The sequence below is a fragment of the Pogona vitticeps genome, chromosome 1 (genome assembly GCF_051106095.1).
Source record: "Pogona vitticeps strain Pit_001003342236 chromosome 1, PviZW2.1, whole genome shotgun sequence".
NCBI lineage: Eukaryota > Metazoa > Chordata > Lepidosauria > Squamata > Agamidae > Pogona > Pogona vitticeps.
Genome location: NC_135783.1, coordinates 17172114 through 17188004, shown reverse-complemented (window position 1 = coordinate 17188004; position 15891 = coordinate 17172114). Strand labels below are relative to the sequence as shown.

Sequence of the window (15891 nt, the reverse complement as noted above, 5' to 3'; positions counted from 1 at the left end):
ATACAGTTTTCAGATTCTTTATATTGGAAATTCTGTTGCATAGTGGTTCACATTTTAGCAATTCTTTTGTTATAATTGTTGTTGCCAATTCAAGCATAAAGTGTCTGAATTATCTGCATGTTCATTAGCATGCACACCCAGTCAATTATTGCTGTTTTTTAAATTCACTGCCAAATTAGACTGCTTGGGCTTTACTAGACTGCAGTCATATGGGTTTTTCATTTCACTTAAAATTCTCATAGTCTTCTTCAAAGGTTCCTGGTGTTGTATGTAGCATGGAGAGGTCTAATGCCCTTTGTTTCTCACAATTCCCAAAGAGACGTACTTTCTAAAAGAACTCTTTTATGTGTAGGGACACCCGGAATGAGATTCCATTTTACTGGTCCTGGTCCATTTTACTCCAGTGAGCTGGCTGCAGCACCTATTCAGCTGCTAAATGTTTTTTTACACTTTGAAACCTCATCAGTTTTAGATGTACGAAAAGAGACAGCTGAATAGGCAGGAGAAAAAAAGATGCTGTTTTTAACTAATTAAAATTTTAGGTGGAAGTTCTTTGAAGCTTCTGAGTGCCTGCTGAGGCTTGTATGAGTCTCTCCATAGACGGAAAAGCAGGATACAAATAAACTAAAGATATAGAATGAAATTTTGTTTTTAATTACACTTCTTGTGCTTAATCGTAAGCGAATCATTCTGTTTGCTAACAGCTGCCAGAAAAATTGAATACTCCTACATTTTACACACCTGCTGATTTCTGCCCACATGGAGGGGGAGGCTGTTTCTGTCATAACCAGATATTACCTTGAAAATCAGAACACACCCTAGGAATAAACAGTTAGCAATTACACTGTCTCCTGTGTGCTCTTTTTGAGTACCTGTTAGTACAGTTGTCTCATCTGGTTTTTAAAAACAAAACAACATGGTAAATTCCAGAGGAAAGTATGGCGCCTTGTTGTTGCATAAATGATAGCCTCCAATTTATTATGGCAGTCTTCTGCTCATGGTGCTCATACATTTGATCATACTGCCTTCAGATCTCTGGAAGTTCATCCTTTATAAGCAGCCCCATCTTTTTCCAAATCCGTACTGCTATGAACATTTACTAGAAAAGATGTTTTTAGAAGGAAACCTGAGTAGGAGAGCAACTTAAGAATAATGCTTCCACTCAAGAAGGATGCCAGCAAACTGGCACAAGTTCAGAGGGTAACAAGGATGATCAGCCTGACGAGGAAATGCTAGAAGAGCTGGGCCTGTTTAGCCTTGAGAAAAGAACATTGAAGGGAGATATGATAGCACTTTTCAAATACTGTACTTGAAAGACAGAAGGGCAGAGTCTGTTTTCCATCATCCTAGAGTGCAGGACACATAATAATGTCCTCAAGCTACAGGAAGCCAGATTTAGGTTGAATATCAGGAAAACTTCTTAACTGTTAGAGCAGTATGAAAATGGAAACAATTACCTTCGGAGGTGGTGAGCACTCCAGCACTGCAGGCATTCAAGAGAAAATTGGACAACCATCTTTCAGATCTGCTTTGACTTGGGTTCCTACTTTGAGCAGGAGGCTGGACACGATGGCCATATAGGCCCCTTCCAACTCAATTATTCTATGATTCTGATTCTGTTGGGCCTACTTTAATATCCACTCAATACAACGTATTCTCTCATTGTAACTACAGTATCCATGTGGCCCTGGGTAATTCAGCAGAAAGCATAGTGGTGGTAACCAGTCTATGTTTGTTTTGTCTCAGAAATTATAAGGGTATGATTTCCAGCAATTGTGACTCACAATTTGTTTAGATCAGAGACAACAACAAAAGAACCTTTGATTTTTTATGATACATTTTTGGGAGTCCTCAACAACTTAAGGAATGTTTAATAGGCTTCCCTGAAAGGCTGTTGGTATACCACCAACCATCTTCTCCCTCCTTCCAGCCCATGTGTATAGCTCTTGCAGGACAATTGGATAAGTCTGAAGAATATATATAGTGTACATACATATTGTCCAGATCAAGCTGCAGGCATGGCATACATCTTTGAATAATCCCTCACTGGGGGGGAAAAGTCCCTTGTCTGTCATATCATTGAGAAGAGTTGTAACACTGTGCATTCTAACTGACACCCTATTTCACTATATTCGCAGAGTTTTTCCTTTATGAGGGAATTTCACCTGGTCTTGAACCTCTCACAACAGGGTTTTTTTAATCTGTGGCCTTCTGAATGATTTTGACATCTTCTCACAATCTCTTGCTGTGGGCCATGCTGTTTTTGTCTTCTGGGAGTCCCAAAAAATCAAAGACTGAGCATGACTATCCCAGAATACTTCCCAGAAACTTCTAGAAAACACATGGGGGCGCTCTCTCTAGGAGTGTCATTCAGGAGCTACTTAAGCTAATCAGTGTGGGAAGGAGATAAACATATGAAAAGCATCACATCCATGCCATAGGTTTCAGTTCAGCATGGAATCGTTTCGGTTCAGCATGGAATCCCAGCCATCTTTCTTTAAGGGCAAAAAATTACCCATCACATTGTCTCTCTGTCTCTGAGCACCTGTGTTAAGCCTTAGTAGAACAGTTTTATAGTGCCACTCAAAGCACAGAGAAAGCAAGAACAATATTTGTGGGTGTGATTTTTTTTAATCATTTGGAAAGCACAGGGGGGGGGGACAGTAATGTTATCATCTACACACAGAGACATGCCAACTCAAGTCTCACCGCTTTTGAAAGTGGTACGATGCCAACATACATTTATTTTGTAAGTAACAGAGCATTTGGATAATTCAGGATGCCAGCAAGAACTACATTCTTTGCTTTTGACCATTGCAATCAATGTCTGAAGAGACAATATACAGTATTTGGAATAAGAGTTGGAGTACAGTGTTGGTGTAAAGACCATTAAAAAAACATCTTGGAAGTATAATGGTAAAGTGGTAGCAAGGATGCTGTACTGAACACACATGAACCAAGAATATTTGCATGCACGCATGCAACACTTTTAGGCTCAAGCTGTAGTGAGGTGGCATTACTGGAAACAATGTGCCTGTTTGCTTAAAGTCATTATAAATAATAATAAAATAGAAACCCACATAATGTTAAAGTAAATCATTATCTTTTCATACAGAGGGAGGGCATTTGTCTTCTCAGTAGAAATGGAGTGATTTCTTGGCAGTAGCAAGGAGTAACTCCTGTGCCATCAGAAAGATTTCTCATGATCTACACATCTGGCCAAAAAAGTAGGTCAGAATAAGAAATTGCAGGCAATTTTGGGAGGAAAAAAGTTAAACAATAGTAATTTTTTAAAAAACCACCAGAAGAGGCCAAAATCTGAAGCGATGACTTCACTGATGGAATTCCTATAGTCTGAAAAACACATTTTACAGTTTCTGTACAGCCTTGAAATCTGCTCGAGAGGGAAACATAGTTGAGAGGGGGAAACAGCTGCATGATCCACAAGCACCAGCATGACACCAGTTTTAGTCAAGTAAATGACTGGCATCTGAAATCTTTTTAAACATAGTAGAACCTATATATGGTTCCCTCCTCTAAATAAATAAATAAATGCATTCCCACATAGGCAGACAAAGGTAAATGGAGTCAAGTGAAATAAACACTGTTTTCCACCCAACAAACCCGGGGTCAACGTAAACACAAGAGCTTGAAAAAGTTCCTTTTTCACTACAAGTTCCAGAATTTCTTCAGTCGCCATGGCCGGTGTCATGCGGGATTTTGGGAGTAGTAACGAAACATTTATAAACTCTGCCTGACGGTCAATCATCTCTCACATGAACTGTCAGTCAAGTTCATTCAAGTTCATCTTTCCATAATGAAATCATAATCATTTATCAATAATAAAAGAAGGGAAGGCTTTTTTTCCCATGGTGACATCTTAACTCTGGAAGCTTTTCTGGCCATCCTTCCCATCATACAGAAACCAGACTGAGTCCACTATAGTTTCCTGAGCTTTTAACAAACAATGGGTTTCACATCTCTACCATTTGCAGCCCTTACTCTGTTTTGCTATTTTATTTCTGCCTTTATTACAAAACTATATTTTCGAATATTAATGTACTGCACACTGCTTGGTGTATGTTTAAAAGGAAAAGATAGGGGTATAAATCTTGTAAAAATAAATAAATATAGCCACAATCCCTACTTCTCTGCTTGCCAACTGGGTCCAGCAGCAGAAAAAAAACCATGAAATCCATTTGCCCTCTAAGAGTCTTTGGTCATTTCTTTGCTTCTTCTCCAAAGATATTCATTCCTGCAAGAGTACAATATGTTGAGGGTGGTGTGCTGAACCATGTCAGCTATCCATTTACCTAGTGGCCTCTACATGTACTGAACTCAGTAGCCATCATCCCCAACCAGCTTAACCACTGCTGAACCAAAATGAACGCTTCTAAAAGGCACAGGTTAGGGAAAGCTTGTTCTAGAAAACAGAAGACTATAAAAGGAAGTAATCAGGGTTATGGCGGTGTTGGCCAAGTGACTCCAATGTCATGGAGGTCATGAATCCGCTCCGGGATTTAGTCTATGCTTTACATAAGCTACTCAAGTTACTCAATCTCTCAAACAGATTCAGCACCTTGGGCAGCTGCTTTGAAGTCTGGACTAAAACCCAGAGCAGATTCGCCACCTCCATGACATCAGAGTCATTCACCTCCCCTGGCAAGCAGTTTGTTCTGTTTTTTTTTGTTGTTGTTGTTCCACTGCTTGACCTACTTCTCTGCTCCTTGGTGTTCTTTTTCTTGGGATTGTTATGTCTAGCACTCATTGTATTTGGGACTATTTCAAAGCCTGTAACCCAAGCAAGAAACATATAAGCGTCAGAACTACCCACTTTTGGTTGGGTTTTTTGTGGTGTTGATTCCGATGCCAACAGCGATTGTGGTCTGTGATCAGCAATTATGTGATATTCTTGAATACAAGAGACATCTGTGCATCCAGGTGTGAGCAAATATAAACCTCTTCATCTGCATCTCTAAGGAACACTGTATGGATTATCTTTCAGTTATCACAATATGTCGTACAAGAAGAGTAAAGGTACTTAGTAAGTCTAATTTATGCTTCACGTAAGAGAGGAATGATGTATTTTATCTCCCATCAGACATACTGATGACAGATTCTTTGCATGTGATGCAATACAACAGGAAACATTTTTAGATGAATACAGCACATTTCTGTGAAATGGTAAATAGTAACTAAGATGTTTTATGTTTTATGACATTATGCAACATTATGCATCAATGTTTTGTAGCAGTGACATCCCAGGTATATTTTCAGGGTATTTAATAGACAAGGGGTACACATTCATCTCCTATGTTTACTAGCCCTGCATCTTTACATCTCAGCAGGTGGACATGGCAGTCAGCTTTGATGACATTGACCAGGTTTTTGTCTTTACTGAGAAATTCCTTCCCGTTGAAATAGTTAATACTGACTGTGCTAGCCACTCATTCAGAAAGTGGTCAGCTATATCTAGACTCTCACACCCTACACAGAGATAGACTTTCACCTTTGGTCCTCTGTGAATCAAGTGATTATCCGGATTAGTCTGATGAGAAAGAAAATAAGCAAGACAATGAATACATCAGAGAATGTCCCTACACTTCCTTAAAGTAGTATACTAGTTAGATATACCTCTTTATGTAAAAAATAATAATTTGAAAAGTGGAAACAGCACTTAAAATGAACCCCCTATCCTGGCTGCTTCTAGCAACATACATTCATTTCAGATCCTTTTGTTAAAGTGCAAATCAAGTGGCCACCCTCTAAGACTGGGTGGGATTGTACACTTTGCCAATCCATTTCCTTGGCACCTAGAGATGAATTTATGAATTTTTTCAGCATCCAAGGTTGCCAGCACTGGACAAGATGGAAGAAAGACAGGCACTAATGCTGGAAATTAAAACCCAAGAGATTTGGATATTAGATATTCTTTCATTTCAATAAGGTAGGGATTGCTCCCTAGAAACAGGACTGATGCAAGAAGGCCACTGGGTTGGCAGCACGGCTGAGTCCTATTAGCCACTTGTACCTCCAAAGGCTATCATAAATTGCTCCATATAGGAACTCTCATACCAGGGGGGAGGGACACGTGTCCCTCCAGATCTTGTTGGACTACAACTCCCATAACCTTCCCTCTTTGACTGTGTGGGCTAGGACTGATGGGAGATGCAGTCCAACAACACCTCAAAGGACCTTCAACATGTTACTTAATGCCCACATTCTCAGATAAAAAAGAGCATTTGAATTCCTCCCCTCCCCCAATCCATACAAATGGACTCTTTGAAATGAGGCTAAGTTAGAACCCTCTGAGGTCAGCAAGGGTTCTGCTAATGAGGGAACACACATTTTCGGGGGAAATGCACGCTTCGGAATCAGAAAAGTGCTGCTGCCAGACTTCTCTAGACGACAAAAGAAATCAGGGAAGCCCCCTGTGACTTTCCATTGTTGGTTTGGTTGACACAGGCCTCTTCTGATTCTTTAAACAGAAGGGGCTCCTGGAGGATGAAAAACAGCTGGAAAATCGGGTACGCCCTCAAAATACAGAGCATGCATGTAAGATGCATTGTTTAAATAGGCATTTTAACAAAGAAAATGGTCTTATCTCAATTTCTTTGCTTTAGATCTTGAATCTTATCATGGCCAAGGCGGCTCTAGGGCAACTCTGTTTTATTTTCCTCATCATCCCGAGCACCAGATGTCCCCATTTCCAGTAACTACCATATCTTTATAGACAACCAAGAACTGGTAAAAATGCATGTTTGAATTCATCTGTGGAAAATTTGTTGGGAAGCAGGAGTGCTTTCATGGACAAGCCCACCCGGGTATTTGCATGCACCTCTTGTGACAGATTCACTCCCTGGGTATATTGGGTGGCGGGATCTTCACCGCAGAAGGCTCCACTCCCCAGATTTCTCTGGCGTACTCCGTAATTGTCCTGTCACTTGAAAACTTGCCAGAACATGCAATGTTCCTGATGACCTTTCTAGTCCACTCTCTGGGATTCTAGGAAGAGAACACACACAAAATGTTGGGAAGTTTAGTATCTATGCAAAATGACAGAATGCAAGTGATCCACCTGTACCTCTACCCACCTTTACCCCTAGGAGGGTTGATGAATTCCAAACCAGTACTCACAGATCTGTCAGTCCCTCAAGCTTGTAGGATCAATGGCAACTACAACTCTTCCTGTTTGTTCCCTTCCATGTCATGTTACCTGCCGTCACTGCCCCTCCAACATCTCATGCAATTGACAGGGTGTTCTTGGTAGCAGCATCCAGATTGCAGAACACCCTGCTTGGCAACACCTTTAATGACCCTGCACCACCTTTGAAGACCCATCTATTTTGGCAAAGATTCAGTCTACTTCGATGACTAAGAAAGCCAGGGTTGTTTTAATGGGGGGGGAGGGAAAGGTGTTCATATAGTCAACTATCTTGGACATCTTCATATGAAAAACTGGGATACAAACTGTCTTGAACAATTAACGGAAGTGGTTGTTGTGGGTTTTTCGGGCTCTTTGGCTATGTTCTGAAGGTTGTTCTTCCTAACGTTTCGCCAGTCTCTGTGGCCGGCATCTTCAGAGGACAGCACTCTTCAGAAGATGCCGGCCACAGAGACTGGCGAAACGTTAGGAAGAACAACCTTCAGAACACGGCCAAAGAGCCTGAAAAACCCACAACAACCGTTAGATCCTGGCCGTGAAAGCCTTCGCGAATACAATTAGTGGAAGCATTTTCCAAGTTTTATTATCATGTTAAAGTTACACCAATGAATCTCCTGCACTCATTTTTACTCCTCCAGTTTCCAAGCTATCCATTTTTATTTTCATTCTACAAGCCCACAGAGGCAACAAGCCTTTGTGGATGAGGCTTCTGTCTAGATATGTATATGGGTGCTTATTTGTAAGTCCAAGGAAACGGCCTTTCTATCATGATTCTGTAATTGGTGGTGGCTTATAATACCTATTCTTTATCTCAGATTTCTATACGGTTCCCTAGAATTGATCAAGAAATTTAATACTTCCCACCTCTTATGTTAGTTTGTTCTAGGGTCTGTTTGCTATATACTGTCAAAGTTCCCCTTGACATTTTTTGTCCAGTCGTGTTCGACTCTAGGGGGCAGTGCTCATCCCCGCTTCCAAGCCATAGAGCCACTTTCTTCCGTGGTCACACGGCCAGTGCGACTTAGACACGGAATGCTGTTACCTTCCCCACCAAGGTGGTCCCTATTTATCTACTTGCATTTGCATGCTTTCGAACCGCTAGGTTGGTGGGAGCTGGGACAAGCGACGGGTGCTCACTCCATCGCGTGGATTCGATCTTACGACTACAGTACTTGGTCTTCTGACCCTGCAGCACAGGCTTCTGCGGTTTAGCCCGCAGCGCCACCACGTCCCACATGTACTGTCAAGCTGCATCCAAATTACCAACCCTAATAGGGTTTTCAAGGTATGTGAGATATTAAAGGTTTACCAACGCCACCTCCTCGTGAGTTTACATGGCTAAGCACCAATTTGAACCCAGGTCTCCTGAGTCTTAGTCTGTTGTCCTATCCATTATACCACACCTGGTCTCTCTGATCTATGTACTGTTTGTATATTTATTGGTGCTTGCATGATCTATTATTTTATTCATTCCATGTTTTCATTGCATTTGTACTATTTAACTGGGTCATGAGAGAAAGGCAGCACACAAACCATGTGTGCCACATGTACACACCCCCACCCAGTCCCCACAGAGGGTCTCTTTATCCTACATTATAATCTTTATTTCCAGCAATAACAGTAGTTGTTCTTTAGGGAACTTCCTTGTCTCTCTAAAGCTTAGGAGATCCAATACAAAGGTATTCAATCCCTTTACCAGCGGCTGCGGTTTCAAATACCAAAACAATGTGTTTTGTCCCATCACTTGGGCTCTTGCTAGGATACCAGAGGGGCCAGTATGGCTTCCATCTGGTTCACAAAGAATTCCCTTTTTCCCGCCCGCTAGCCAGGAGCCCAAACCGCGAGGAAGGTTCCCCTTACCATGTACAGCTTGTCCACTTTCCCCTGGCATTTGATGTAATCTTCATAATCAGCAAAGACCTTAAACCTGAAACAAGTAAGAGTATGAGGGCAGACAACTCGGGGGCATTTTCTTCATTGGAAGATGAAACATGTCTTTGTAAAGTTAGAAACCCAAGGATCTTAAATAAATAGCATTCTGCAGATTACATGTTTGTTTGCTTTGTTTTAAATGCATGCTTTGATATCTTCCAATCTATTTTATATGTTTCCCCCTTTTCTTAAGATTACGTTCTCTGAATGAAACTGTTTTCAATATTACTACTCTTCAAGTGGTGAAATAACCAGGATTTTTCTGTGGTGGTGCCTTCTCCGTGGAGCCCTCTTGCCCCAAAGAAGCTGTTATGACCAACCTCACCGGGAACAGGATTTAGGGGAGTATTTAGCTGACTTATCATGCTGATTTTAGACATCTTCACTCTTAAGGGCCACTTCCGACTTATGGCAACCTTACAAAATCAATGATTTTGGGAAAGTCCTACCATGAAAAGCCTTGCTCAGTAGCTGCAAACCAAAGGCCAGGGCTTCCTTTACTGAATCTGACAAGGTAATCTGTCAGATAAACTTTGGTTTGGACTCCTCATTGAGCAGGGAGTTTATTTATTTCTTTGTTTATTCATTAGATCTACCACCCTATTAATGCAAGGACCACCCTGGACAGTTCACAGAAGGTTAACACTTACAAAACCCTCAATACACCACAATAACAAAAATACAATTAAAAAAAATTACAGCAGTGCAAAAGCCAATAATTAAAACACAGATATGAATAACATTGAAAAAATCTAAAATTTATTAATAACATTTTTAAAAAATAGTTATTAAAGTCAGCTTTAAATAATTTTGTCTTTGCCATCTTTCTGAATGCAAACAGAGAAGGGGGTCTGGCATATTTCTGTTGGCATTTTATTCCAGAGACTAGGGGCTACAACTGAAAAAGCACGATTCCTTATATTCACCTTTTTGGCCTCTCTAAATGTAGCAGCTTTTATGGATTGAGAAGAGTGGGTGGGACAGATAACTGATTTCTGGGAGCGATGTTCTGACAAGTATAGCGGTCCCAAACCGTTAAGGGCTTAGACTTGGTGGCTTTATAGGTCCTTTCCAACTCCATTATTCTGTGATTTTATTAAGTCAGTCCACCTCTTGTTAGGGCTTCCTCTTTTCCTACTGCCTTCTACGGTCTTTTCCAGTGAGTTTTATTTTCTCTTGGCATGTCCAAAATATAACAGCCTCAGTTTTGTCATGTTAACTTTGAGTGAGAAAGTTGATTTCTCAGTTCCCAAGGACTGATTTGATCCAGAAACTTATTTGCTTTTCTGGTGGTTCACAATACCTGTAAAGCATGTCACCAACGCAAGATTTCCCATAAATCAATGTTTTGCTGTTAGCTCTCTTCTTCCCAGATTGGGAACCTGACTTTAATCCCCTTCTCCAAAGTGCCTTACTGTTCTTAACAACTTAAACATGAACTTTATATGTACTTTTAGCACGGTGGTTAGCTGTCTTGGAAGCCTTGTCAGATGACCTATGGCTTAGGGAGCCTTGTGGGACAACGGTTAAAGTTCAGTACTGCAATGAAGACTCTACTCACAACCTGAGTTCACTCTTGGGCACAGGTAGCCTGCTCAAGGTTGACTCAGCCTTCTGCCCTTCCAAGATCAGTAAACCAAGTATCTAGCTCGCTGTGGGGGTATTGTGTCGCCTGCATAAATAACTTGTAAACTGTCCAGAGAGTGCTTTAAGCACTATGGGGCTGTATATAAACATCACACTTTCCTTTTGGCTTTAAATCAGGGCTCCCAGCGGTGATGCTCACCTGTCATGGTTCATCAACATGTTGACAACATCTCGGAAGCACCCAGGATCATTTGGTGAGAAGAAGCCACTAGCGATTTGATCAATAGCTTGTTTGAGTTCGGGGATCCTATCATAGTATTCCTTAGCATTGTATCTGAATGAGAAACAAACAAACAGCTTCCTGTGCACGTGTTTTATGTGGCACACTCAAACCAATTACAGTATCAACTTGAATCAGAGAAGCCCAGATGACTGACACTTCAGAGGTAGTTCAGAGAGGACAGTGACAGATAAAGAGTCCAAAATCCTGTCACTGGCATAACATAAATAGCGTAGCTCCTGGTGGCACAGTGCTGCAAGTTATGACGTCAGTGTAGGTATTGCCTGCCTTGTACTGAGTTATGCAACTCAGCCCACAACAAATAATGTCTGCGATGACTCCACAATTCACCATTCAAGGTTAAGCCATTTGAGTTAGGCCAGCAACAGGATTTTGGCCAGAAAGAGCTTGGAAGTTATGAGTTAAAAGTAATATAGTTATAAGCAACTAGTTCCTTTTTGAGGTAATGAGTGTGTGGCAAACTCATATTCCAAAAGGGCACAATGAGCAAAAATGTCACTATATTGGTACAATGAACCACATTTTCTACTTACTTTTTTAAAAAGCATTTTAAAAAGCATTTACAACAGCTTTCTGACAGGGTCCTTTAAATTATACACCACTCTCTTATCCATTCAACCCCACCAAGAAACAACATAATGGGAAAATAACAAACAGGGCAACCAGTAATGTTGCATTTTTTTTCAATGCCAACTGATGGCAAGAAATTATTTCCCACACACTGCAACGAGTAGCAGGACTCCATTACCTTTAAAAAGTAACTTTCCATGTGATGTGATGTCAAATCAGAGTTGATTCCTTGCAGTCCTAAGAGGACTTTCAAGGTCCTCAGACCTTATCCATCACTCTCTCTGCTACACCACACTGGGCATCCAGAACTTTCCAAGCTCTGGCTAAAGATGACACGCAATCACAATAGCAGGGCACAGAATATGAGTAGTCTGTAGTACAGCAGAAAACAGATCCTGACCAACTGGTCCATTGTTGCTGATTTCTAGTAGATCAGCAAGGGCTCCTTCCAGATCCTTGCATTTTAAAAGTATCTAAAAGCAGTAACTGTTCTCCTCTCAGAAAGAGCACTCAAAAGGAAGCACTCAAGCGTATTGCGCCTGTTTCTACAGAGCCAGCCTTACAAAAGAGGCTTATACGAACCCTTTCCTGTCCATCGCCTCCACATCCTCCACCCGCATGCCAAAAATGAAGAGGTTATCTTCTCCAGCTTCCTCGGCCATTTCCACATTGGCCCCATCCATGGTCCCGATGGTGAGGGCCCCGTTCAGCATGAACTTCATGTTTCCTGTCCCTGAAGCTTCCGTTCCAGCCGTGGAGATCTGTTCAGAGAGATCTGCAGCCGGAATCACTGGGATGGAGTGGAGAAGACAAGCCGGTAAAAACCACTTTGCTTTGCTTCTCCTTCTAAAGGCACATTCTATAGCTATGCATGGGTTGTAGAGCAAAGTGGAGTAATGGCTAGAGTGACTGGCTGGCATTTATTTGGGAGCCCAAACTGCCAGTGACCCAGGAGACTCAGTGGATGTCCTTGGGTCCGCCACTCTCCGTATCATTTTGATCTACTTCACAGGGGTGTTGTGAAGATAAAATGGGGAACAGAGGCACGCATGTCTCCAAATTGCAGGAAAAGGAAGGTATAAATATAAGCGAACTGCACAGTAAATACATAAAAGATGCACAGGGGGTTGCATTGTGCAACTGCATCAGCTGAGCGACAGTTTTGCTGCCTTGGTATAATCCTGTGACATGCAGAACTGACCCTTCCTTTTCTCATTTTATAATTTCTTGCATGGGAGGCCTTGATCTTAGGTTAACCATCTCCTTCTTCTTACCTTTCTCAGCAAGGGACACCCGGTAATTCTCCAAAAAGACGACCTTCAACCTGTCTCCGATGTATGGGTCATTATTGACAACGTCCCCAATGGATGTGATCAGTTTGATGATCATCTTTGCCATGTGGTAGCCAGGAGCAGCCTGGAAGGACACAGGTAAAAGGACAAGATACTTGTGAATAAGTAAAGGCAAGGTGCACAACCACACAAAAGGGCTTCACAAAAATATTATACACATCCTGAAGGAAGGAAAGAACTTTTGTCAGTACAATGCAAGAGGCGATACCTTTATTAGACCACGGAAAACTCATATAATCTGCTGGCTTTCATGGATCAAAGTCCACTTCCTCAGACATGCACCAGTGTCTTGTCGATAGTGCCAAGAAATTAGAGTCCCAAAGGTTCATGGCAGGTGGTGGGGCCAAGCTAGTTTCTTAGAGGCAAGTTTAAAAAGTGCAGCCTGCATTGGAGGGATAATATTCAAGCTACAATTGTTGATTGGGTATCACACTCTAGTTCCTCAAGCAAAGATGCCCAAGAATCATGCATATACCCTCCCACATAGCCTTCTTGTGAATCCCCAAGTTTCTATTGGACTGGGGAACTGGGCAGCGCTCACACACACATACACACCCCTCCAGGTTGCAAAGGAAACACCTACTTCTAACCACTGGGCAGTAATATTATTAATTTGGCTCCAGATGAAAGACTCCAGGTTTGTCCAAAGTCTGTCCAAAGTTCAAAAAGGTGTTTTAACCAAATCAATAGGTGGACGTCCAATCAATTCTAGCTGGATCTTTTTCAGATGAGATTTTTTTTTTCAGGACGGGGCAGAACAGTTCTTGGTAGGTCCTCAGAGAGGAAGGCTGGCCCTTAGACTCCCAGAATGTGCCCATACCTGGGCTAAACACAGTACAGTGGTGCCTCGCATAACGAGCACACTGTTTAACGATGAATCCGCATAGCGATCTGTTTTTTACGATCGCTAGTGCAATCACATTGCGATATTTAGATAGGGGAAACATCGCATTGCGATGATCGGTAAGTGTTGCCGCAAGCATTTTTGCGCAATTTCCTCGCTTACCGAGGCGGCGAAAATGGCGGCTGAATGGAGGATTTCTGCATAGCGGTAAGTTTTCCCCCCATAGGAACGCATTAAATGGGGTTTTTCCATCCGTATAGCAATGTTTCCAGATAGTGACGATTAATCCGGAACGGATTAACGTCGCTATGCAGGGCACCACTTCACTCTATTGTCGCCTTATAGCGCCATATGGAACCCGGTAGCTTCTAATATCTGGTTTGCTCCTTCCCCTCCAAAACAGAGGAGAAGTCTGGTAACAATCTACTGTTTTTCCATCCTCCTTCCTTTCAGTTGGTCTATATTGCATTTCTGCATTTGGTGTCATCTATAATCTCAGTGATTCCTTATCAGAGCTTGGAATTAATAGGATAAATGTAACATGTTAACACTCAATCCAGTGCTTCAGCATTAAACATGAAGGACAAGCAAAGTGACAATCTAATCTCCAAAACATAAGACATTAATCAAAGCTTAAAGTGTTACTTTCAAAATGCTCTTTTCAGATGTTTAGGGGCATTACTTTGCTCATCATATTGTTTAAACAAAGCCAACAATTTTAAAGCGAATGCATTGCCAAGATCTGCTCCTGATTCAAAAAGAGACAGAGATGCAGCACTAATTATCCACCGTGAAAATCATCCGTAGTCTGTTGCTGGCTGAGTCCTGCTCTGAGCATGTGACCATATCACTCACTGATGCAGAAACAAAAAAAGGTTAGACAGAGTGGTACAGTTCTCACTTTCATATACTAAAAAAGTCAAGTTTTCAGGTGTAAAGTGACATAAGCCTCCAGTGTTAACTTGGAAACAGGGGAAGGACAGAAGGGGAAATATTGTAATAGAAGCTATATAGGAAGTTTCATAAATGTTGCAGAATTTTTCCGGACAGCAACCAAATATCTTACCTTTCCTCCAATCATAACTGTTCTTGGCACCCAGGATTTTTTGGGGTCTTTCCTGATTCCTGAAAATAGCAATAAAATTAATTAGAGATAGAAAAGATGAAACCCAATATATGAAAATAAATATACAACAGGTATCATGCTATTGGGTGGTATATAAGTTGAATGAATGAATGAATGAAATGCAGGAGTAGGCATTACCTTTATAGACTATTAAAGAACTCAGACTCAGACAATCTGCTAGCTTTCGTGGATCATTAAGTCCACTTCTTCAGGGTTGCAGCAGTGTCTTGTCACTACTACAAAAAACTTAGAGCCCCAAAAGTTCAGATGGTTTTGCTAGGTGGTTAGCTTAGATTTAAGTTAAGAAAAATGCAGGCTACATTGTTGTGGCTTTAAAGTTGAGGAAGTTGTTGGCTGGATATTGTACCCCAGTTCTTCAAATAACAATAATTGAAAACTAGCAAATTATATGATTTCTTTAATGGACTATAAAGATATCACCTACTCCTGCATTTGTATTGTGTAATTACCACATGGCTCTTTTATTTCAAATGAATGAATGAATGAATGAATGAATGAATGAATGAATGAATGAATGAATGAAAACTGCTACTCAGAAGCATTAAAAACACAGTTACTGCTTTGTCTGCTTTCTTACTTAAAATACTCACGGTTGTAGAGTGCGATGACATGCAGACAGTTGAGGAGCTGCCTCTTATATTCATGAATTCTCTTGACATGCACATCAAATATAGAGGAAGAATTAATTTTCACCTTGTACTGTTCTTCCAGGTAGGCTGAGAACTTCTGCTTGTTCTCCTGGTAAAAGGGAAGTTTGAGGTTGATATTTCAGACTGGAACATCAATGGAGAAATCCAAGTACACAGCCTGGCCTAAGTGGTTTCCTTTTTTCCTAAAGGCATGTATTTAGTTAATACGCTACCAGTATTACCTGTTTAACTTTGGCTACATCTCTGATAAAAGCCTCGTCGTCGATAAATTCTAGCAGCTTCTTCAGTTGGCTTAGATCGGTTAGAAAATCTTCCCCAATTCTCTGCAGGATGGAAAGAAAAG

At 41.2% G+C, this 15891-nt stretch overlaps 1 protein-coding gene across 1 annotated transcript in view; it reads right to left on the bottom strand.

Moving 5' to 3' along the window:
- Positions 1 to 2611: 2611 nt before the first annotated feature.
- Positions 2612 to 15891, bottom strand: part of PYGB (glycogen phosphorylase B) — a 45912-nt gene continuing 32632 nt past the window's right edge. Inside the window, exons 13-20 of the mRNA XM_072988217.2 lie at positions 15770 to 15871; positions 15489 to 15636; positions 14818 to 14876; positions 12830 to 12971; positions 12138 to 12345; positions 10884 to 11018; positions 9026 to 9092; positions 2612 to 7005 (exon numbers count right to left, since the gene is read on the bottom strand). Coding sequence (XP_072844318.2) covers positions 6853 to 7005; positions 9026 to 9092; positions 10884 to 11018; positions 12138 to 12345; positions 12830 to 12971; positions 14818 to 14876; positions 15489 to 15636; positions 15770 to 15871 — 1014 coding nt within the window. The 3' untranslated portion in view covers positions 2612 to 6852. The remainder of the gene's footprint in view (positions 7006 to 9025; positions 9093 to 10883; positions 11019 to 12137; positions 12346 to 12829; positions 12972 to 14817; positions 14877 to 15488; positions 15637 to 15769; positions 15872 to 15891) is intronic.